We start from the raw sequence: 26,186 nt of genomic DNA, 5'->3' as shown, positions 1-26,186 counted from the left end.
CCAATTCTTGAGAGTTAATCAATAATGAGCTGATTCTGATAACAAATCTGAGTCAGAATTTATGTACAAGAAGGCTTGAAATAAAAAAATACTTTTTCAAATCGCGTTCAAAATCTGTTCAATCAGAGAAAAACCCTTGAAACTGGCATCAAAATTAAAGAAGCAATTCTTACATGAATTGTGCTGCATACAATTAATGTAATATAAAAACAATAGCACTCAATGAAAAAGGGCTGACATCGTTATCTCATGTCAGACCCCCTCCCCCCACATCTCCTCATTTTCCTCCTCCTTCCAGAATGAATGATGTAAAATCAATGATGTGAAAGCTGAACGACGGATCCGAACACAACAGGAGAAGTTCAGCAGACACGCTCCTGTCCTCCCCCCGTCTCCCCCGTCTCTCTTTCTCACCCCCCACGAAATGCAGAGTAAGCACAGCTTTCTGAAAGAAGTGTGAAAGATGGATGCCTCCGCCATGGGGGTGGAAGGAGCAATAGAGTGGGGGGGTTTTATCTGGTTTATTACACCTTATGGGGAAGAAGCATTTACATCTTTTACTATAATAAAAAAACATGTATAAATACATTTTACAAATACATTTACATTTCAGTGTTAGTGAAACATTTCATATTAAGGAATTGGCTGTTAATTTAATGGATTAAATGAAGCTAATATTATTTGTTAATTTTAATGCAATGTGCATGTCAAGACTGCACATTACAGTCTTGACATGTCCTAAAGTGGAATTATAAAGGACTCTATGAATATTATGAAAACATGTATTGTGTCAAACAGATGAATGCATTTCCTCTCAACTTTTACAGTTTGGGTCTTATTTTATTTAAGAACAGGGAGGGAAACATGGATCTCAGAAAGAAGTTACCTAATTGTTTGAATTAAACATAAATCTTTCTTTTTACTAAGGTTGTTCGGGTCGGTTGTTAGTGAGGAATCAGAAGTTCAGTCTCAGTCAACAGGAGGATGACGCTGTAAAATGAACTGTTTTTGTTACAGTTTCTTACTGTATTTTAGAATTACAGTACATTACTGGAAATAGACCTACAGTTCATTGATGCATTCTGGAACATTTATTGAACAATATTCTATCAAAAAGTTATTGTTTATTTTTAGTTTTAAACTGAAATTAAATATACTGTATGTATCCTGAATTAAATGATAAATAGTGTTTGTTAGTGTATTAAAGTATTATTACTAATTAAAGCAATACCAGTGATTAAAGAAATACTAATAAAATGAATTCTTCAGAAATACACATGATGTCATTCTGGTACTCATCCTGTAATCATGTAGTACTTCCAGAAAGACTGCAGTTTACACTGTGAAACATTAAAAATATTAAGTAATAGTAATAATAAATAGTAAAATATTGTATAAAGTTGAGGAGGAGAAACAAGGTGACAGGTTTAAATCGCTCAGATAATCCCAGAACTCTGAAGACACAGGACGGTGACTTTGAGAGCCTCGGTATCTGTGAAAGTCAAATCAGATTGGATTAAGGTTGATTTGAGTCAGACGAGCAGATGACAAAGTGTTCCACTTCTGCTGTCACATTTTATTGGCATGGCTGAACAGTGAAATGTAATGTTAGGTGTGTATAGTAAACAAAACAGACATTATGGTCTGGATGGGCCAAACATTCATTATATAAACATCCCAGTAAAGTTGATAAAGTATCAATGACAGGTTTTCTAAAGGGGGAAATATGAATTAAATGCATATTTAATTTGGAGGAACATTTTCATATTTTGTTTGGAGGATGAGATTTAAATGTTTTAGTTGCACAAATTAGCTTCAGCAGATCTCCTTACATTCTCAAGACACAAGTATGTCTTCTCTACATGCAAAGTTTACAACTGCTTTATTTTCTGCTATCTGTAAAATAACTCGACACCACAAGGAATCAATATGATTGAAAATGTTTGTTCAGGTTAAATTGTTTCAGAATTTCATTCCCCACATTTTAAAAATGATTTACATTCAAGAATATCTACGAACTTTTATGAAACACTGATATATTTTATCTTTAGAAACGGGATACAAGACTGTAATCCTGTTTTTAACTTGACTGGATGTCAAAAAACATCAACAAAGCCAATTTATCTTAATCTTATCTTTATGTAAACAGAGCTTGGCTATTTAATCTGATCTTTATGCATCATGTTCTCATGTCTGCGTGGGTTTTCTCCGTTTTCCTCCCACCTCCAAAACAGTTCCAAATCGCCCGTAGGAGTGAGTGTGTGTGAGTGGTTGTTTGTCTTTTGTATAGCACCGTGACATACCGGCGACAGACCTAGAGTGTCCCCTGCCTCCCACTACTAGTCAGTTGGGATAGGCTCCAGCAACCTCTGTCACCCACGAAGGTTAAAAAAGCAGCTAAGGAAATTAGTGGATGGACGCTCATAGTTTTGAAAGTAAAAATAATATTTTATAATAATATATTACATTATTGAGGCGTAAGTATGAATGGATATACATAATTATACTATAATTATATCTTAATTTGTATTTGACTTTTAAATCTGAAAAGTCACTAACAGGTTATAAAATAAATGCATTCCATTAGTAAAGATCACATCGTGGACACAACAGTGACAAGTGAACAAAGAAACATGAGCGTCGTCCACATAGAAGGGTTTCTGCTGCGACCGCACTGAACTCAGGCTCGGCTTGTTGAAGCTGCTTGGAGATGTGATTGTGAGGAGAAAATCTATACATCAATTCTGACATGAAGACAAAAGGTGTTGGAACTCTGCAGTGAGATGTCTGGATATTTTTGGAATGGATGAGCTGTGAGGAGTTCATCCTGACGGCGATGGAAGCATCGGATCAGAAGTCCAGAGACAAACCGAGTGAACAGCAGTGCACAAACGGATCTATTTATAGACTTAATGTTAGCAATTAAAGACAAACTACTGACAGGACACACACACACACACACACACACACACACACACACACACACACACACACACACACACACACACACACACACACACACACACACACACACATATAATCCCTTAGGCTAGTGTGGATTGTTAGTTAAATCTCGCCTGCCCGAGAGAGAAAAACACCTCCCAAACCTTTGGCTCTGAAATGAGCTCAATGAGAGGCGAGCAGCTGGGCCAGGTTTCTTTCTTCCTCCTTCCAAACTGAAGTGCTGCTATCCATTATCCGCTGTGGTGTTCTTTGTGTGAAGGACACTGCCGTTCAGTAAAGAGCCTCCTCTGGGCCAGCCCAGGCGTTTAATTGAAAGCGTAAAGGAACTTTCTTTTGGCACAAAGGCCCTCGTGTGGGCTTTGTCACCGTCAGACTGACCAGAAAGGCCAGTGAACCTGATAAAAAGAGATTAAGAGAAATGTATTGCAGGGATATTATGTGAAGTGTGAGGCTGCAGCTTGTGGAGGAATTAGTAAGCACTGGTAGAAAGACAAACCCATGATTAATGGCGTGGTCAACAGCTACACTTAAGACCCAAGCCAACAAGAGGAGGTGTGGAGTGCTGACAACACACCGGTAACAATGTCCAACCCAACAATGTCCAACCCAACACTGTCCAACCCAACACTGTCCAACCCAACACTGTCCAACCCAACACTGTCCAACCCATCACTGCCCAACCCATCACTGTCCAACCCATCACTGCCCAACCCATCACTGTCCAACCCAACACTGTCCAACCCAACACTGCCCAACCCAACACTGTCCAACCCAACACTGTCCAACCCAACACTGTCCAACCCAACACTGTCCAACCCAACACTGTCCAACCCAACACTGCCCAACCCAACACTGTCCAACCCAACACTGTCCAACCCAACACTGTCCAACCCATCACTGCCCAACCCAACACTGTCCAACCCAACACTGTCCAACCCAACACCAGCAAACAGCTGGGGGGGTGTTATGTGAAGCGAACACTGCCATTTACACAAAAGATGGCATCCAGCCACAGTGTTTCCGAAATATATTTGAATGTTTTGGGACGTGCAGCTGTTCTGCGCCTCATAATTCTTTCAGTGATGCTGCTGGTTGGCTTTAGGGCTGCATAACTTTATGCATAGATTAAAACAATAACCTCCCCACAGCAAAAGAGACTTTTCATGTCATGAACAGAATGAACAGAATGATGAGTGTCGGTGATTAGGAGAAAATACAAATGCGTGACAGTTGCCTGCATTTGATGCTGCACTATTCAGCAATATAGTGCTATTTCTTAATATAATTTTAAAAAGTGAAATAATTCACTTGTAACAACTTTGCAGATAATTATCCTACCATGCACCTACCCTCCGATAACTTTTTTTGGAATAGGTTTAACTATCTTTTCATTACTGACTCACAAAAAAAAAAATTGTGGTTGAATGAACAATGAATAAAATAAACTCAACTTTTCATCCCGTTAGGGGTCACCACAGCGTGTCAACAAACGCTCATATTTTCATGCCAATTTCAATTTATTTATTTATTATTTATGAAGAGCACAGATTACAAATTCACAAAAATCATCCACAAATTATGAAATACAGGAGGAATTAAAAGAAACTCTTATAATTTCTGACATCATAAGAATGTTATAATGGTGCTGGGCTAATTACATATCATCCCATGAGACTACATTGACTGTGTTTAACCAATTAATGAACAGAATTTATCGTCTTACACCTACACAGTGTTGTCTTACACTGACCACTACGTCTGCCAGGAGAATGAAAACTGGTGATCCAGTAAGTCTGGCAGGCTGGCACTATTTCAACTGGCATAATTGCCACCATCAGACTAAATGACTGGTAAAACTGTAGGAACACAAACATGAGGAAGTCAGTTTGTAGCTGGAAATCTACCCTTAAGAAAGATGTAGCATTAGTTCTTTTAATTCTGCCACATTTCATCTGTCGAAAATAAAATACAGATAAATATTTTTAGACAAAATCTAAAAATTGTATTTTTAATTTTCATAGTTTTTTATTTCAGAATTTCAGAGTTAATCAGGTGTTATTTTGCTTCACATCTGAAGCCTCTTCTTCTGTGTAAGCGTGTGAGAAAGGACACACTCTAAGATGATTTTTTTGTAAACCCGCTTCTCTTCGGGGCGTGTTCAGTGTTCATACACAGCTGGTAGCTTCATGCTACTGAAGGTTATTCTCTGATTCATCAGGACTCCTCAAAACCAAAGCACTACATGTACAGAAAAGAAATGGATCATTGTTAAACGTGAAGGCTGTAATATTATCTTTGTGGTTATATTTACTATTTCATGGATCTTAAGGTAACTACTTGAAATATAAAACACTCCACAGTTCACTAGTTTCATGTTTTGTGTGAAAACAAGTTAAATCCTGCTTTAAATTAAAATAAATTTCCTCCTCCTGTGTTTTTTTTTCTGCAGCACTCCCAGCATCTTGGCGTCATACCATGTCTCCTAGGCGGAATATGGAGTGAGGGCAGCTGCTGTGTGAACAGCGCCCTCCAGTGGACATCTGGTGTACTGCTCTGTCCTGCTCCTCAGGCCTCTGGTGTGTGGGTGAGGAGGGTCAGCTGGTGTTGTGAATCAGGCCGCTGAAGTGTCGGACACGGCTTCTTCACAACACCAGGGTTCCTCCCCACCAGGTCCCACAGGATGTGTGACTCTAAGGAGTATGAAGAATACACACAATGTCATCAGAATGCAAAACCAAGATAACGGCGCTCTGCTGCAAAAATAAGATGTCACTAGATGATTTTGCAGGACCGCATTTCGTGTTTGGTAGATGATATGCTCTCCTGGACTGGGTTAGTCCACCAGTGAGCCCATTTCTCCAGGAAATAGACGGGTTCAGAAGCCCACCTGTGAACGTCTGGAGCTGTGACAGAGAGGAGGACTCTGAACATTCTGGATCCTCCACCATCTACTGTCACAAGGACTGATACAGGAAACCTTTCTGTTCATTTCATAGGATTTCCCAGTTCCACCGTCTTTTCTATTTCAATCATGTATACAATTTTTTTTCATTACATTCTTATTCTTGATTTGTTTTTCAAGCACTGCTTGATATTTTTACTTTTGTGACACATACAGTTAATTCAATCCACTTTACCTCATGCCTGTTTTTTTTTACTGCGTTTTGTGAGTTATTTTTTCCTACAGAACAGCTGTAACACAATAATTGACTAATTTTGAATGGGAAAATCATCCATTTACTTGTCTGCCTTGTTTATTGTCAAAGTTAATAATATCACTGCTATTGTAAGTTAATAATTTTTCTATATAATAAAGAACTCAGGTTCTGGTGTGGTGTCATCTGAAACCAGGTCACACATGATCAGATCATCCCTTTCTCTCCTGTTTAATGATCATGCATTCTGTGTTTGACTCACAACTGGAGCATGTAAACGGTAGCTAGCAGCTGTTAGCAGCTAACTCAGTAGCCACACTTCCATGACATCCAATCCAATCCAACTTTATTTGTTAAGCACTACAGCAGCTCTTCTCAACTGGATTTGACTCGACCCAGCTGTGGTACCTGGTACTTCTGCAAAAGTCCCTCACTTTAGATGATAGCACCACCCAAGTATAGCTCATCGTCATAGCAACACTTCGAGAAAGTCTTCATGATGACACAGTTTTCCATCCACCTCTCATGATCCTCTCAGGCATGTCAGAAGCTCCTCAATGCAGCAGTCTCTACAAACATTTCACAGGTAGCTGACTAATAATGCCAGCCATGTGTTTGTGTGGATATTCTGTATTTGCAGGACACGGATAACACAATGAATCTTCTTTCTGAGAAATCAGTGGTCTTATGCAACCTTTTTACACAACTTTTATGTCTGGATCACCTAAATCTAAGGCCAACAACATCAAAACTAAGAAAAAGATGGCATCATACGAAACAGAACGTGTCACAATTGCTCTGGCAAGACTGCCTTGAGCCTGTAGGAGGGCCAGCGTATTATTCAGCACTAATAGTAGAAAATAAGAGAATGTGTTCTGAGCAGAACTAGAATAAGAGATCATATCTCTCTTTTATTGGACTCTGTACTGGCAAACTAAAATCCAGAACTGAATTTGAAAACCTTCTCTCAGATAGAAAGTCCTGAACGGTCCGACACCAACATCTGGAGGGCACATAGTACCCTACTACCTGTCTAGAACCTTGTGCTCCCACAACATGGGGTTACCTGTGTTATTTATTTATTTATTTATTTATTTATTTACCTGTGGACCATTAAGCCTTTTAATGTAGAGTAGGGTCTTCACTTATCAGGATCCTCGTCTGTAGAATCACCTTCTAGCTTCAGTTTGTGAGGCTGATAACCTCTATGCACCTCAGGGACGGCTTAAAACACTCCGTCTTTGATAAGGTTATGGCTAGCTATAGCTTAAATCCATTTAAGCTTAAGTTCTGAAGTACAGTACCTGTATTTTCAGGTACTTTCCTGTATTTTTCCAGGGAACTGAACATCCTTGTTTTACCAATCCAGTGTATGCATGAAGGATGCAAACAACAAACAGAAAATACAGGAGATGAAATGGACAACAAACATAAAGAACTTGAACATTAAGAAAAGGTCTGATTTCTTCCCTAACACCTTAAATGAATATTAATTTGATATCATATTAAATATTCTTCAGAGAAACATTTTCATACTTTGCATACGACTCAAGGCCTGCTTGTTCTCATGTTTATTGAGTCTTTTTTACAATAACTGTCCTGCTTTAGGAAAGAATGTGTGTACCTTTCAGTAAACAATGTTCACATGGCATTTGAGTGTTTGTGTAATGCTAACATGTAAATACAACATGTAGACACGTGATAAAAAACACACACAAAGGTTGCATTGTACAACTTTTACTACATGACACACTTACATTCCTGTATTATATGATAGATAGATAGATAGATAGATAGATAGATAGATAGATAGATAGATAGATAGATAGATAGATAGATAGATAGATAGATAGATAGATAGATAGATAGATAGATAGATAGATAGATAGATAGATAGATAGATAGATAGATAGATAGATAGATAGATAGATAGATAGATAGATAGATAGATAGATAGATAGATAGAGACAAACAGATAAGCAGACTAAAGCTTTTTAAGTACTGACTGTACTTAAAAAGCTAAGTGCCCCAGACAGAGAAACACCAGACATGTTGGGGGAGGTGTGCTTGAGATTCTGGGATGGATGGGATGGATAGACAGGTCAAGATGAATATCACACACTTGTCTTCTTTATCTTGGATACTTCATTCAGGTAGGTGGCAAATAACTTGGTTCCTTCGATGTAGTTGTACCTGCAGAGGAAACGTGTGGTTAAAGAGGCTGCTGCCTGTATGACTGATGTAGACAATAATGCAGACAGTACGGTCAGAAAAGCATGATTGGAACAACATTAGTCTTATATTTCCTAAAACTTCCTGTCACCACAGCGTGTCATCCTTTTTCCACTTCAGATGAACCTTCATATTTGTTTGGCAAAGTTTTTCATGCTGGGTTCCCTTCCTCTTGCAACTCTGCATTTATTCGGGCTTGGGATCAGACTACAGTTGACACTGGCTTTGGACTGGCCTACAGTTGACACTGGCTTTGGACTGGCCTACAGTTGACACTGGCTTTGGACTGGCCTACAGTTGACACTGGCTTTGGACAGGCCTACAGTTGACACTGGCTTTGGACTGGCCTACAGTTGACACTGGCTTTGGACCGGCCTACAGTTGACACTGGCTTTGGACAGGCCTACAGTTGACACTGGCTTTGGACCGGCCTACAGTTGACGCTGGCTTTGGACCGGCCTACAGTTGACACTGGCTTTGGACCGGCCTACAGTTGACACTGGCTTTGGACAGGCCGACAGTTGACACTGTCTTGGGATGAGCCTACAGTTGACACTGGCTTTGGACCAGTCTACAGTTGACACTGGCTTGGGATGAGCCTACAGTTGACACTGGCTTCGGACCAGCCTACAGTTGACACTGGCATGGGATGAGCCTACAGTTGACTCTGGCTTTGGACCAGCCTACAGTTGACACTGGCTTGGGATCAGCCTACAGTTGACACTGGCTTTAGGCTGGCCTACAGTACACACTGGCTTTGGGCTGGCCTACAGTATACACTGGCTTTGGGCTGGCCTACAGTACACACTGGCTTTGGGCTGGCCTACAGTACACACTGGCTTTAGGCTGGCCTACAGTACACACTGGCTTTGGGCTGGCCTACAGTACACACTGGCTTTAGGCTGGCCTACAGTACACACTGGCTTTAGGCTGGCCTACAGTACACACTGGCTTTGGGAGGCCTACAGTACACACTGGCTTTGGGCTGGCCTACAGTACACACTGGCTTTGGGCAGGCCTACAGTACACACTGGCTTTAGGCTGGCCTACAGTACACACTGGCTTTGGGCTGGCCTACAGTACACACTGGCTTTAGGCTGGCCTACAGTACACACTGGCTTTGGGAGGCCTACAGTACACACTGGCTTTGGGCTGGCCTACAGTACACACTGGCTTTGGGCTGGCCTACAGTACACACTGGCTTTAGGCTGGCCTACAGTACACACTGGCTTTGGGCTGGCCTACAGTACACACTGGCTTTAGGCTGGCCTATAGTTGACACTGGTTTGGGACCAGCCCACAGTTGACCCTGGCTTGCGCCCTCATAGGGCTGCAGACGCTGGGGATTGAACCTGGGGCAGCAGAAATGGAACATGTGCTCTACCACTGAGCTACAACCCGGGACCCTGAGTTTAATTTCCTACTCTTTAGTTATTCTGTAGTACTTATACGTATCTCTTCAGTTTGATTCATTTTAATCATAATCATTCAAATGTGTTCCTCCCCCTCCTCCCCCATGTTCTCCCTATATTCCCGCCTGTCTCCCCTGTCTGTGACATGGGGAGTCTGCAGATTTCATCATTTCTTGGACTTGTGCAGAATTTAAGATACATTTCTCATTCAGCTACTTGAAGAAGAGACAACTGTAGATCACGTCTCTTCACACGCTTCCCGGCTTCACCTGAACAGTCGCACAGCCTGAGCAGCAAAGACTCAATGAAAATGAAAGGAAAAACTGCCAAACCTGCTGATTTTTTCATTCTGGGAATGCATCCCATCATCAAAGCCTCCAATGGGCAGCATGATGATGCTTTTCCCTGTCACATCCTGGAAGGTTCTAGCAATAGGAATGGTCCCACCCTCACGGATCAGATCAGGATCCACGTCAAAAACTGGACAACATAGGACATTTTGGTTAAGAGCGTAATGGACATTTTGTGTGTGTGCGTGTGTGTGTGTGTGTGTGTGTGTGTGTGTGTGTGTGTGTGTGTGCGTGTGTGTGTGTGTGCGTGTGTGTGTGTGTGTGTGTGTGTGTGTGTGTGTGTGTGTGTGTGTGTGTGTGTGTGTGTGTTCAAACAGGCAAGAACCTTCAACTGAACAAACGTGAAAAGTTGGTAAAATCGTACTGTACAAGATCCACAGGTGAGTTTTTAGTGATTAATAGTGTCAGCAAGTACATTTCCATTCTGCAGACTGATTTTTTGTTTGTTTGTTTGTTTGTTTGTTTGATTGATTGTTTGATTGATTGATTTGTTCATTCATTCATTCATTGGATCAACTCAATCAATCATTTGGACTCTGGAGTAACAGAAGTGGTCTGATGATCCAGACTGACCACAGTCCTGAGTGATGGAGCATCAGGGTGAGAAAAAAGGCAGATATCAGCAGTAGATATTGGAACTACACATACATATTTTAATGTGATGTTATATGATTTTATTCTCATTTATTGTGCAGTAACATGATATTATGGACTTTAATTGTTTTCTGTGATTTTATATCTGTGGCAGATATACTTTAAATCGAGTAAATCCTGATTTTTATTTTTCTATGTATATTTTTTAAAAACTGACATACAGTAAACCTGTATTAAATTTCATTATGTGTTGTTTTTAGTTCCTGTTATTGTTTCTGGTAAGTCTTAGTGAATAGTACTTTAGTATTTAGAGTAGTAATTGCATTTAAATTATCTCAAATGGTGATTATACGAAGAACCTTTTGCAACCAATTTTGTTTGTAAGGTTGAGGACTACCTGTAAGGGCTTTCTACTGAACGGGAAGGCATGCTCTTTACCTCTCCTGATGGCAGCCTTCCCAGCCTCATAGACAGGATCGTGTGGGTCGGCCAGCCAGGGCTTTGCCCCGATCACCATGGTGACTTTCAGTGTGTTAGGACTCTTCCTCTTGTCAAACACTGAATGAAGGTAGTCTGTTACCTAACGGAGTGAATTTCACATCAGAGGTTGAATTTTTCATTTCATTTTCATTTTAAAAGCACCTTTATTCATGAAAATAAATGACAAAATAATTACATTCACGTGAAATTGTAATCATACAATGTGGTTTGTTTACTTTTGCTTTAGTGAAGTATGAATCGATCAAAAATTGGTATCTGATAAAAATGATATTTTGAAAAAATGAAAACAGAGATTAGCTACGAGACTGACATGCTCTTTTACCTGTTTCTTAACAACAGCAGGGTCCATGTCGGGAACTTGTCTAATGGAGAACTTTCCAATAACTTTTGCAGGAATGACAGTCTTTGTGCCAGAATCAGAGAAGGCTCCATAGATGCCATGGATTGAGACAGTGGGATAACGCCATAAGTGGGCTAACAAATCCACCTACAGGGAACATATTGAGACAGTTCTTCCCTCAAAAAAGCAGTTCACCAAAAAAAAAAGAAATTATTCAATCTCATTATTTTGGGAGGTCAGACAAAGCTTCTTGGTCCATTAAGTATTTCTGGAGTGTTGCAACTGACAGCAAAAGCCATCATTGGCTTTAAGAGAAACCGGCCAATTTTTTCGAAGGTAAACAGGTTTGAACAATTGTACATGCTGTCTTAAATGAGATCAGACCTCCAAGCTCTATTTGACTAACTTTGTGTTAGCAGTTAAAGATGCAAACAGGGATTACTACTTCTCAGTCTCCTCCAGCAGTGCATTTGCATGCCGTTAAGCTTATAATGTGCCTCAGAAGGAGTGCATAATAAAACCTTTAGCTTAGAGCAGTGGTTCTTAACCTTGTTGGAGGTACCGAACCCTGCTGGTTTCATACGCTCACTCACCGAACCCTTCTTTAGTAAAAAATTAATTAATTAATTTAAAAAAAAATTAAAACTTAAGACATAAGTTTAATTAAAAAAAATACAATTATTTTTGTTCAATTTTAAGACATAAGTATATGTTTTACTGGTGTATTTAATGAATTGTGCATTAATGTCACCTTTTTCAAAGAACAAAACCAAGACAGTACATGAACTCACATGAAATGATCTACCTGCAAATCAGTGTGACTTCTGCTGTTGTTAGAGAGACCAGTTCAGATATGCGTGGCTTCACCTTGACAAGTGTTACTCTGATGTCATTTTACACCGAAGTCTGTTTCTGTTGTTTTCCATCAGCTTCAGGAAGTGTTCCTTTATTTTTGCCAGAGCCAGACTAGAGTTGTTCAACTTTACATTCAGATCCTGCAGAACGCTGACTCCCATCACGTTCCGTAATACAGTACGTGTAAATTCAGGTTAGACATATTCATCTGACCACTTTCTTTTTTTGCTCAACATAGTTATTATGAATTAAAATATTAAGAAAGCAATCTGATGACGTACCATCATGACAGGCATGAATCGACTACTGAGTGCGCAAAATCCCCTGTAGCACAGGTAGGCTAATCGATGTAGCGTGATCACCTGCAGCCAGTGATGGCTAAGGGGGGCGTGTCATCACCAATTGACACCATGTGTCAAACGTACACAGTGATTCGTGTATGTTCGGCAAAAGCACCTGACACATCGTGTCTGGTGTCTTGTCTTGACCTCCGTCTCCGCCGAACCCCTGAGACCGACTCACCGAACCCCTAGGGTTCAATCGGACCCAGGTTAAGAGCCATTGGCTTAGAGGCTTTGCTTGATCAAGATGTCAGCTTTCAAATAGTATAAATAACCTGTCTTCAAATCAGTTTGAAGTATCGTGAGTTCTTGAGATTTTGATGACTCAGCATGAGCTCCATAGAGTCATTACATGTTTGTTTTGTTTTGTTTATTTTTGGTTTGGTTTGGTAGATCCATAAATTTTGAACTGATAAAGCGATTGGGTTTGAATTCATCCTGAATACATTGTAATTTTGTGTAAACCCTTCCTTTAAAGTGAACTATCCACATGTACATATCCACAATCAAAAGACATAGTGACCTTGTTGCTGTACATGAGTTGGTTGATACCAGTCTTGCTCTTGTAGTTGTCAAGGTCAAACTGGATGTCCTGGTACATTCTCCATTCTTCATCAGAGAGTGGGGCCACAGCGTCCCTGATCCCAGGAATCAGTATCTTACCACTGGGGTTGATCAGTGTGTCTAGGGCAAGAAAGAACAGAATGTGGCTTTAATAAAAATTGACAAAACGCCGTAGGGAGGACAGACACACTGCACACCTCTCTCAATGTCTGACAACACAGATAAAGTTTACTTTATAAAGTTAACAAAGTGGTGAGCTCATTTTAATCAGAATTAATCAAATATAATATAACGAGTTTCTCTGATCCAGTAATACAAGGAATAAACACAGTTGCACGTTATTGTTGTTCCACAAGTGCATAGCTTTGACCTTTCAGGGTAGGTCAAAGCTATGCACTAGCTCATCGCAGGGCCACAGTACAAATACACATGACCACATTCACACCTATGGAGATTGTGCTGACTATTTCTCCCAACCTGCATGCTTTTGGGATGTGGGAGGAAGCTGCAGAACCTGAGGAGAACCTACACAGCCATGGAGTGAATATACAAAGTCTGCACAGAAATGAACTGAACCCAGAACTCTCTAGCTACAGCACTACCCAGTGTGCCATGTTAAAGCCAATAATAACAGCTGATAATGTAATACATTTTCCCTTTTTGAAATGTAATAAGCCAATAAAGTAATGACTGGCCATTAACATAATAAAGTTTTTTTTTTCTTTTACCAGACCAATAACATAATAAGCAGCGAGTAACATAATAAATTATTATGTTATTAGCAAAAGTTATTATACTATTATTTCAGAACTTTTATTGTGTTATTAGCCGATTATTGGCGTCAACACACCACCATGCTGCCCATAATATTTTCATATCAATTGTGTTCCATTACTTGCACCCGTGTAAATCAATTTATGGAAGGATGCAACTATATTACAACTGTGAATAACTCTTTCAGCTTTGCCTCTGCCAAAAGGCTCTTCGGTCATCCTCAGCCTAACGACTGTGGGGTTTTTTACATTGATGTGATATAGTGTTAATAGATGGAAAAACAGAATACCAGAATTCTCTTTTCTTGCCACTTTCAAACAAGCTTCTCACAAGGTTGGGGAGATATATATATATACAGTAAAAAAAATGTCCCTCTCACCCTTGTGGGGTGGTATCTGTGTGTCATCCTCAAGCTCGGGTCCTCTACCAGAGGCCTGGGAGTCTGAGGGTTCTGCGCAGTATCTTAGCTGTTCCTAGGACTGCGCTCTTCTGGACTGAGGCTTCAGATGTTGTTCCAGGAATCTGCTGGAGCCACTCTTCCAGTTTGGGGGTCACTGCCCCAAGTGCTCCTACTACCACGGGGACCACATTAACCTTAACCTTCCACATCTGTTCCAGCTGTTCTTTCAACCCTTGATATTTCTCAATCTTTTCGTGTTCCTTCTTCCTGATGTTGGCATCAGCTGGAATCGCCACATCTATCACCACTGCTCTCTTCTGCTCTTTGTCCATCACCACAATGTCCGGTTTGTTAGCCAGTAGCTGTTTCTCGGTCTGGAAGCTGAAGTCCCACAGGATCTTAGCCTTGTCGTTCTCAACCACCTTCGGTGGTATGTCCCATTGGGATTTGGGTACTTCTAGTCCATACCGGGTACAGATGTTCCTGTACACTATCACAGCTACTTGGTTGTGCCTTTCCATGTATGCTGAACTGGCGAGCATCTTACACCCTGCTACCACATGCTGGACTGACTCTGGGGCTTCTTTACATAGCCTGCACCTTGGGTCAGATCTACTGTGGTAGATATTGGCCTCTATTGCCCTTGTACTTAGGGCCTGTTCTTGTGCTGCCATGATCAGTGCCTCTGTGCTGTCTGTCAGTCCAGCTTTATTCAGCCATTGGTAGGTCTTCTTGATATCAGCCACTTCCTCTATCTGACGGTGGTACATGCCGTGTAGGGGCTTGTCCCTCCATGTTGTCTCCTCCTCCTCCTCCTCTTCCTCCTCAGGTTTCTGCTGTCTAAGGCATTCACTGAGCAGTTCATCTGTTGGGGCCATCTTCCTGATGTACTCTTGGATTTTTGATGTCTCATCCTGGACAGTGGCCCTGATGCTCACTAGTCCTCTGCCTCCCTCTTTCCGCTTAGTGTACAGCCTCAGGATGCTGGACTTGGGGTGAAACCCTCCATGCATGGTGAGGAGCTTTCAGTATATATATATATAAATGTTTTCTGAAAATGTTTTCTGAAAACCTCACATGTTTTAATCAGGGCTTCGAACCGGTTCATGGAACGAAAACGAAAACTGGAAACTTTCGGTATTTGGGCAGGAACGAAAACGAAAACGAAAACTTTATATTTCTTAATGTTCCGGAACAGAAAATAATTATAAACCGGTTAATACCGTTTTTTTTTTCGTTCTTGAAAAAAATATTTGATCTCACGTTTCACTTCCTGTCATTCCCTGGAGGGATGAGAGCAGAGAGAAGTAGCAGCTATCAGCAGCAGTTAGGAAAAAGGAGGTCTCCCAGTCACAATTTAATCATAACAGGTAAACACTGCAGTATGTCAATCTGAACATTTATGATTTAGACATGAACTCATTGGCTGCAGTCATTTTCAGAGCAGTGTATTCCCGTACTGCCAGCGCTGTGTAGCAATATTGAGCTATGGGAGAAGAACAATGAAGATCTGTTGTTCAGCAATACATGACATGGTGGAAGTTATTCTTGTCTTATGTCATGTAGTGTCTAAGTAGGAGGCATAAGCCTTAACTACAGTGATATAACTGTCATAAAGCAGAGGTGCAGTGCTGTGGTACTGTTTACTGTAGGGTAGGGACATATCTATAATTATAGTTTATAAACTAAATCTTTAGTTGCCAATTTAAAATTCATTAAGTTACCATATTTTGCGCACCATTCGGCTCATTGTATAAAGGGGAAGAATCTAAATTGCGGAGTTTATTTCTGTACTTTGATGTGGTATTTTCTATGTGCTGGTGCTTTCTGTGTGCTTTTTCTGTGTTTTGTGTACTTACTATGCTGTGTGAGACGTAGAAATCTATTTCCCTGGCGGAACCTCCTTGAGGGATAAATAAAGTTATACTCTACTCTCTATTACACACGGCACACCTTATTGTTCGGTGCATGCTAGCTAAACCCCCTGGTCTCTTTACGTGAACCGGAACTGATAGCCTGGAGTTTACCTGTTGCGTCGTAAGCGTGTCTCTTCGCTGACGCCATTGTCGGGGGTCTTTAGCCAAACAAATGTGGTTAACAGCATACCTGCGGTACAGTACCAGCATATACCCTATACTGGTACCTACCGGAGGTGTGCCGGACAGAGCCCCGCGTCATGTTCTCTAATTGGTCCATCGCTGCCGGTGTACGTAGTGACGTAATACGTCCTATGTCGGTGGAATATGGTCGATCTGGAGGATCGCTGACTGAAGTCACACAAAAACATTTCTACAGATTTCTGAACTCAGTGAACACATAAGACGCTTAATGTTAAAAGGCGCAGCGTTGACTTTTGAGAAATTTTAAGACTTTTAATCATGTCTTACGGTGCGCAAAATACGGCGCCTACATATTTATATTTACAAGGAACGTTATTAACCGGTTCAGGAACTTTTTTTTTTTTTTTCTAACCGGTTCAGGAACGTCAGCTTATGGGTGGAACACAAAACCGGAAACGTTATAATTCCGTTTCTGTTCGCAACGAACCGATTGGCAAAAAATTCTGGTTCAAAGCCCTGGTTTAAACTCCACCCACTTGCATAGATACGGTCAGGACCTATGTAAAATTGTGCTTTAATTCTTTGTTGCTTCATACAGCCTGTGCTTTGATCTAGGGTCAACAAAACACATCAAAAACTATAAAGAACTCACAAGTTTATATAAGTTGAGTTTCGAGTTGTGATATCACTTCAACCACAGACTGCTCAGTGAGAACACACACACTGACACTTACGGTCAGTTTTGGGACCGGCCAATTAACATGAAGCGCCTGTTTTTGGAGGTCGGAGGAAGTCAGAGAACCCGAAGATAATCCATGTAGACATGGGAAGAACATGCTAACTCCGTACAGAGCAGGACTCGAACCCGGAACCACGTTGCTGTGCGGCAATGGCGTTACTTCATACAGTCTGCACTTTGATATACGGTCTAAGAAAGGATTTCATACAAGAGAACTTGCAGCAAAACACATTAAAGACTATAAAGAACTTAACAAGCCTATATAAGTGGACTTTCCAGTTGTAAATTCACTTCAACAGCAGACTGCTCAGTGAAAGCACAGTAAGTACTCAAAAAAAATATTTTGCTGTTTGGCATTAATTTTTTAAGACAACAGCTCAACCCCTCAGGAGGCTGATTAAGATGCACCAGCTTCTCCAAACACATAGTTTAACATAAAAATGTGAATGTTTTTCAGGCGTAGGAAACATTTTTCATTGCTGTGTAGTTTTTTTCAATGTAATGCAAGTTTTTCTTATCCAAAATATTTGCTGTTTCAAATGTTAGACATAATATATTACTACATTCTTACTACAAATTCCTCAGCATCTCTCTAAATACTGAAACTAATGAGTTTCCACAATATTCATAAAAAGTTGTCAGGCATTCATAAACTATCAATTGTATATGTTTTTAGTTAGTTATGAATTAAAATCTAGGTGCAGTTATCACAGCCATTTCATTGCGTTGATGGAGTTAACTAAACTAGACTACATGCATGTTCTTGCTGTGAGTTTTGCTGCATAGCTAGTAAAATCATAAATCCACTTTTGTCAAAAATGTTTTCTGTGCTGCTTTCCATTAAAGATTGTGAACGTTTATGAAAACAACTTGTCTTTTTCACCATGTGCATTCATTTACAGGACATGCAGAATCAGATGTCTGTGAACCTGCTAGCAACTGCCAACATTCACTCTGAAGTTCCATCGACTCTCGTAAGAACCTTGTTAAACACACTACACTTACACAGAACACACAAAATACTATAAAAGATGAATTATCAGTTTTTAAACGGCATTTTCATTCAGCCCGTCAAGTATCAAATTCTGGTTAAAACTAGACTGAACTTCAGATTAATTTGATCAATTGATCAGCCACATTGATTTTGTTTTGGTGATGTGACTGGAAATGAAACAGGGTTGTAGCACCTGTCTCATTTCTGGTACCTGTATCACTAAATAATAGCAGACTTGCTATTATTTATTGTACTATACTGTAAATCACATCACCTGCTCTATGTTTGTGTCTCCAGAAGGGAAGCGTTCCAGAGGTCAAGGTCCCTGAGAGCACGCGGCAAAAAATTCCTTCTGTTGGATTGGTGTAAGTAACTCAAATAAATATCAATAAGCAGTCAACACACCTGCAGACTTTCTCTTTGTTTGTGTCTGATCTAAATACATTAAAAAGATCTAAATGTAAAATATTTATCTCTTCATGTGTGTAGGAATAAACAGTTTGTGTTGCCCCTTAATGGACTCAGTTTAGTTCCATCTGAACATATACCTCCTGGCATCAACACCACCACATCAGAGTAAGTGACACCTGTCCTAGGGATGAGTGAGTACACCACTACCTGTATCTGTATCTGTTCAACCAACTAGATTATCTGTATCCGTATCTACTCAGAATGGGCAGTGCTTAAACCGGAAGTGAGTGGTCTGATCAGAAATTGGTGGGGCTTAAATGGTTACATTATTTTAAGTCTAAAATTGATATGGATTGATCACAAGTTACTATATTTATTGTTTCTTTTAAAACTATTTACTGAACAGCCTCGAAATTGAGATTCAAATCAATTTTTTTTTATCACAAAACTAAGAGAACTATTTACAGAACAAGTTTTTTATGGAACTGAGTCAGAACATGAATATTCTTAAGTCTATGAATGAATATTCACCGAAGAGCCTCAGAATTGAGATTCAACGCTTTTGATCACAATATTAAAGGAACTATATATAGAACGAGTAAACACAAAATGCATTAATGAAGTGCATGCAATAGGAAATTATCAACTACGAAGTATGAATGAACAAGAATTGTCATACATAACAAAACTTTTAATTTTTTTTCTTCTTTTTCAGTTTAATTTTTTTTTATAATCAAACTGGGGTTTTTTCAATTATTTATTTTTAGCACCTAATGTTCTTGCCATTTTTTTCACATAAAGTTAAACAATGTTGATTACTGTGAGTGAGTGTGTGTGTGTGTGTGTGTCTGTGTGTGTGTGTGTGTGTGTGTGTGTCTGTGTGTGTCTGTGTGTGTGTGTGTGTGTGTGGTAAAAAAGACGAGTGGAGGCGGTGCATGCTTACGTGCAACAAAAAAACATCCAGAAAGTTCACCAGGTAACCAAACACCGAAATAGAGGCAAGCTGAAGAAAACCTAAGAAGAAAGACGTGAGGAACGGTGAAGGCACCAACAGAGAGATCAGTTAATGTCTGCGTGTCCCGGAGAGTGGGACAGGGACAAACTCTGCTATAGCTGCAGTTTGTAGGGAGAGGCAGGAAGTATGTGTGACTGGCCAATCACAGAGCGTGAAAACAGTCAGGATGATTTTCCGTCAGTCCGATCACGAAAATTAACGGGTTTTATTCGTATTGTACTCGTACTCGTCAAAAATGCGTTATCCGTACTGGATACTTGTATGAAACGAGTATCCGGCTCAACCCTAACCTGTCCAGCCCTGGTCACAACATTATTAAGTTTCAAGTTTCAAGTTTCAAGTTTATTTATTTTTATATAGCCCAGATTCACAAGCAATGTCTCAAAGGGCTTTACAATCTGCACATGGACGATATCCCTCTGACCTTTGTGCACTGCAAGCAGTGCGACCCTCGCATCGGATAAGGAACAACTCCCCCCAGAAACCCTTTTAACAGGGGAAAAAATGGATGGGAGAAACCTCAGGAAGACTGCAGAGGAGGGATCCCGCTTCATAGCGGTGATGTATTGTGATTGTCAGTGTTCGTATGTTTGTCCGTTTGTTAGTTCGTCCACTAAATATCTTCACAACCCTTGCAGAAAGATGAAACAAAAAGCGCATTACTCAGGCAGCAAAGGGGATGAAAATGAGATGATGACCCCTTACCTTGAGAAAACTACATCAAGGTCAAATTTCAACTTTTGTACACTCATGAACTGGATAAGATGGAGAAAGCCAGTGTGAGTGAGACCATAGATATGCTAGCTTTGATCTTTGGTCAAAGCTAGTGCCTATCGTTGACCTACCCTGAAATGTCAAAGCTATGCACTTGTCAAGTACTATATTTAGGGTACCCTGACCTACCCTTGGGATGTTTCAGTCTCTGACTGCCTTGTTACATCCCGCTTCAAAGTGGTGATGTATTGTAATTGTCAGCGTTTTTGTTCGTCCGTTAAGTCCGTCCATCCGTCCGTTAGTCCACCAAATATCTGCAACCGTTGCCGATAGAAAGATTAAACAAAAAGCTCATTACTCGGGCGGCAAAAGGGATGAAAATGAGATGAGGAGCTTGACCGTGACTAACTAAACTAAACTAAACTAGATCAAGGTCAAATTTGAACTTTTCTACACTCAGGAACCAGATCAGATAGAAAAACGAGGGAGAAGGCCAGTGTGAGTAAGACCGTATATCAAAGCTAGTGATTTGATCTATGAAAGTAGGTCAGAGCACTAGCTTTGATCTTTGACCTAAGCAAGTATGTCAGGGTAAAATTTTGAATTCAGGGGTGTTGCGGGATGTTGCAGTCTCAGACTGCATTGGTTCTTTGTTTTCTCTTGTGATTGACTCGTGAACTGTGGTATTGGGCAATAAGTGGGAGACCATAAAGACAGTGTCTTACTGCAGGTGTTATTTAACCACCATGATGTCTAAGAGAATATTTCCTCTAGGCTTTCTCTTTGCGTCGTCTTCTGATCTAAAATATCTGTCTTCATCTGTGTAGGAATGGACAAGTTTTGTTGGCGATTAAAGGAATCATTTTAGCTCCAACTAAGTCTGCTCCTCCCAACATCAGCACCACCACATCAGAGTGAGTGACTCCGCTCCAGCCTTGGTCACAACATTATTTTCTCTTTTGATTGACTCGTGAACTGTGGTAATGGGCAAACAGTGGATGACCATAAAACTGTAGCTTTTGTCTGACTGCAGATGTTATTTAACCAACAAAGTGACAGATATTTCTTTGAATCAATGTCTTCAATGAGTTATTGGGTTTGAATAGGTTGTACAACTTATCTGAATTCTGGATTTTCCTGTAGAAAGAGAAAACTAACTAATGATGAGTCTGTCAGAGGTCCTTACATCAAAAAGCCTCATAACGCCTTCATGCTCTTTTGCAATGAGCAGCGCCCCAAAGTAAAGGAGGAGCTGAACGTCAAAGACAACAAGCTGATCACATGTATCCTGGCGGAGAGGGTCAGTGTGCTTGGCTTACAGAAATTATGTATTCTTCTGCGTTTATTTTTATGTAATTGTACAGCATGCCTCTGATGGTGTGTGTAGTATTGTATGGGTGTGTCTGCTGACAGTGTGTGTTTGTGTTTCCAGTGGACAGCTATGTCACATGAGGAGCAGGACAGGTACTTTCAGGAGTCTTATAAACTGAGACGACTCTTTTACCAGCAGCACCCTGACTGGACCCCCAACAATGTATGTATATGAGTGTGTGTGTGTGTGTGTGTGTGTGTGTGTGTGTGTGTGTGTGTGTGTGTGTGTGTGTGTGTGTGTGTGTGTGTGTGTGTGTGTGTGTGTGTGTGTGTGTGTGTGTGTGTGTGTGTGTGTGTGTGCGCGTGCGTGTCACTGACATACAAGTAAATGTGTTTCCATGACTACATCACATCAAGGCGCTGACAGATGTGTTCTGTTTCTGTGTAGAGGAAAAAAAGAAGGATGGAAACTGACAAACAATCAGGACGTCAGAAGCGCTCACATGTCACACCTGACAATGTCTGCTCGCTCTTTAGCAAGGACCAGAGTCAGGAACCCATAAACCTGGCAACAGCCATCACCATTCACCCTGACGCTCCCGCCGACATCCACACCACTACATCAGAGTGAGTGACTCCGGTCCAGCCTTGGTCACAAGATTATTTTCTCTTGTGATTGACTCGTGAACTGTGGTCGTAGGTAACAAGTGAACGACCACAAAAACAGTGTCTTGCAGCTGTTGTTTGACTGCAGGTGTTATTTGATCAACAAAGGATGAGTTCAGACTGCAGGCAAACCGGATTCCAATCAGATTTCTTTTCAAATCTGATTTTTAACGTTGACTGTCCAAATTGATTTTAACAAGTTTCCACATGGGATCTTGCTCTGTTCAGACCGCATTATTGGCCGATTTGACAGGTTGCCGCAGCGTTTTTGGAGCGGTTTACACTGAGATGCATCTGTCCAAATGCTATCTGAAACTACCTCCAGAACGTGGTTTCAATCTGTCTTGCAAAAATCAGATTTTATGCGGTATGTGATTGTTCAGACAACAAAAGAGACATCCGATAACAATATGGATTGGCTAAAAATCAGATTTTGGTTGTCAGTCTGAACGCAGCCAATGTGACAGAGGTAATATTCCTTTGAATCAAGGTCTTTTAATGAGTTATTGTGTTTGAATAGGTTGTACAACATGTCTGAATTTTGAATTTTCTTGTAGAAAAGGAAAACTAACGAATGATGTGGATGTCAGAGGCCCTTACATCAAAAAACCTGATAACGCCTTCATGCTCTTTTGCAATAAGCAGCGCCCCAAAGTAAAGGAGGAGCTGAAGGTCAAAGACAACAAGCTGATCACATGTATCCTGGCAGAGAGGGTCAGTGTGCTTGGCTTTCAGAAATTATGTATTGTTCTGCGTTCATTTTTATGTGAATGTACAGCATGCGCTGACCTCTGGGTCTGTCCTCACACACCAGCTCTGCCTTGAGAAAGGTGGATCAGCGTCGCTGCATAGTCATTTGACGGACGTTTAATGGTGAATGCATGATGAACAGTCTCTGATGGTGTAGTCTTGTATGGGTGTGTCTGCTGACAGTGTGTGTTTGTGTTTCCAGTGGACAGCTATGTCACATGAGGAGCAGGACAGGTACTTTCAGGAGTCTTATAAACTGAGACGGTTCTTTTACCAGCAGCACCCTGACTGGACCCCCAACAATGTATGTATACGAGTTTGTGTGTGTGCAGGTGTGTATGTGTGTCACTGACATTCAACTAAATGTGTTTTCATGACTACATCATATCAAGGCGCTGATAGATGTCTTCTGTTTCTGTGTAGAGGAAACAATCAGGACGTCAGAAGCGCTCACATGTCACACCTGACAATGTCTGCTCGCTCTTTAGCAAGGACCAGGGTCAGGAACCCATAAACCTGGCAACAGCCATCACCATTCACCCTGACGCTCCCGCCGACATCCACACCACTACATCAGAGTGAGTGACTCCGGTCCAGCCTTGGTCACAAGATTATTTTCTCTTGTGATTGACTCGTGAACTGTAGTCGTAGGTAACAAGTGGACGACCATAAAAACACAGTGTCTTGCAGCCGTTGTTTGACTGCAGAAGTTATCTAACCAACAAAGGCTGCTTTCAGACTGCAGGCAAATTGGATTTAGATCAGATTTCCTTTCATATCTGATTTTAGGGCTGACTGTTCACATTATTTTTAGTTAGTGTCCACATGGGATCTTGCTCTGTTCAGACCACATTATTGGCCAAACTGACAGAAACAACGTTGGGGCAGAGTCATCCTCCACACTCTGTAATGCACATTTGCTCTTGTGGCGCATAGAGTGGCGTCACAGACAGTCAAAACCGATCGGTGTGATGGGAGCTGTTCACACTGAAACACATCTATCCAAATGAGATGGTTTCAATCCGTCTTGCGAAAATCCGATTTTATGTGGTATGTGACTGTTCAGACTACAAAAGAGATATGCAATATCAATCTCGATGAACTAAAACTCCGATTTTGGTTGCCACTCTGAACGCAGCCAAAGTGACAGAGATAATATTTCTTTGAATACATGCCTCTTAATGAGTTATTGGGTTTGAATAGGTTGTACAACTTGTCCAAATTTTGGATTTTCTTGTAGAAAGGGAAAACTAACGAATGATGAGGATGATGAGGCCCCTACATCAAAAAACTACTACAACTTTCAGGAGTCTTATAAACAGATGGCTTTTTAACCAGCAGTAAGATGACTGGACCCCCAACAATCTGTGTGTGTGTGTGTCACTGGGATGTGGGTGTGGCTATAATTGTGTTTGTCCCTTCATTAATTAGATGATAGAAAGATGGACGGATGGTGGACAGATGGACAGACGGATGGGTGGACAGTTTTAATTAATCCCGAATCCCGAAACTGTGTTAGGTAGTTGGTTAGGTACTTGGTTAGTTAGTAGACAAGTTAATTAATACCATTACAAAAACTGTAGATCAAAGCGCAAGAAGAGTATCAATTGTGTAAATAACATACAGCAAAAATCCAATTTACATGTGTCTTGCTAATATGATATAATTAGTGCTGTCAGGCGATTAAGAAAATTGATCTAATTAATTAAAGAATTTGTAATTAATTAATCTAATTAATCACACTTTAATCTCGTACCAGCTAAAGGCCCCCAAATAAAGAATTTGAATTCTAGGACATTACAAAATTGTAGTGCATGACTAATCAATAGAACGCACCAAGAATCCACATTTTTATTGGTTAAGTGTGCTTTATAATTGAAATTCAAAAGAAATAAGGCCAAGCACATCAGCAAACCAATTAGGCCAGGTGCATTTCTCAAAAATGCAATACAAATACAGTTAAATAAAAGAAATATGATTCAGAAATAAAATAAGGCTGAGTGTCAAATAAGCACACAAGCAGACTCTCAATCAAAATGAACAATAAAGCTGACTCAATTCAGCAATTCGAAATGCCCCGTAGGTCGCGGTTCACAAGACTCATTGTGGGAAATTTTATACACGTGCGCCCTCGTTACTCTAGGTTAATGCGTTCCAGGAACCACGCACATTTAATGAATTCCATGACATCGCAACTAACTATTTGTCTTATTACTTACAGTAATTTCAATGTTTATGAACCCTCCCCATACTGATATTAAACCACCGTCTATCTGTATCACCTTTTCCCACACTCTTATTGACTAAAGTACTTTTGTGTCTCATGAAAGTCTGAGACTGACGGAACGGAGTCTTCAGGAGTCTTATAAACTGAGATGGCTCTTTTACCAGCAGTACCCTGACTGGACCCCAACATGTCTTCAACATGGACTCCAACTAGACTTCAACATGTCCATTGAAGTCATTGGTGCATACTTCAATGGACATGTTGGTGCAGGAAACAGAAGGGATGAGGAGGTGATGGGTAGGTTTGGTATCCAGGAGAGGAACGCAGAAGGACAGATGGTAGTTGACTTTGCAAAAAGGATGGAAATGGCTACAGTGATTACTTTCTTCCAGAAGAGGCAGGAACATAGGGTGACCTATAAGAGTGGAGGTAGGAGCACACAGGTAGACTACATCTTGTGTAGACAGTGTAATCTGAAGCCGATCAGTGGCTGTAAAGTAGTGGTAGGTGAGAGTGTAGCCAAACAGCATAGGATGGTGGTGTGTATGATGACTCTGGTGGTGAGGAAGATGAAGAGGGCAGAGCAGAGGATGGAATGATGGAAGCTAAAAAAGGAAGATTGTTGCATGACTTTTAGGAAGGAGTTAAGACAGGCTCTGGGTGGTCAGGAGGTGCTTCCAGATGACTGGACAACTACAGCTAATGTGATCAGGGAGACAGGTAGGACAGTACTTGGTGTGTCATCTGGAAGGAAAGTAGATAAGGAGACTTGGTGGTGGAATGAGGAGGTACAGGAGTGTATACAGAGGTTAGCTAA

At 40.7% G+C, this 26,186-nt stretch overlaps 1 protein-coding gene across 1 annotated transcript in view; it reads right to left on the bottom strand.

Moving 5' to 3' along the window:
* Nucleotides 1-7,840: 7,840 nt before the first annotated feature.
* Nucleotides 7,841-26,186, bottom strand: part of cndp1 (carnosine dipeptidase 1) — a 37,891-nt gene continuing 19,545 nt past the window's right edge. Inside the window, exons 8-12 of the mRNA XM_068324736.1 lie at nt 13,268-13,428; nt 11,531-11,695; nt 11,146-11,287; nt 10,096-10,243; nt 7,841-8,312 (exon numbers count right to left, since the gene is read on the bottom strand). Of these exons, the coding sequence (XP_068180837.1) occupies nt 8,234-8,312; nt 10,096-10,243; nt 11,146-11,287; nt 11,531-11,695; nt 13,268-13,428 (695 nt within the window). The 3' untranslated portion in view covers nt 7,841-8,233. The remainder of the gene's footprint in view (nt 8,313-10,095; nt 10,244-11,145; nt 11,288-11,530; nt 11,696-13,267; nt 13,429-26,186) is intronic.

The sequence above is a fragment of the Antennarius striatus genome, chromosome 9, assembly GCF_040054535.1.
Source record: "Antennarius striatus isolate MH-2024 chromosome 9, ASM4005453v1, whole genome shotgun sequence".
NCBI lineage: Eukaryota > Metazoa > Chordata > Actinopteri > Lophiiformes > Antennariidae > Antennarius > Antennarius striatus.
Note: the sequence above shows the minus strand (reverse complement) of the source record. Positions and strands in the feature narration are given on the sequence as shown.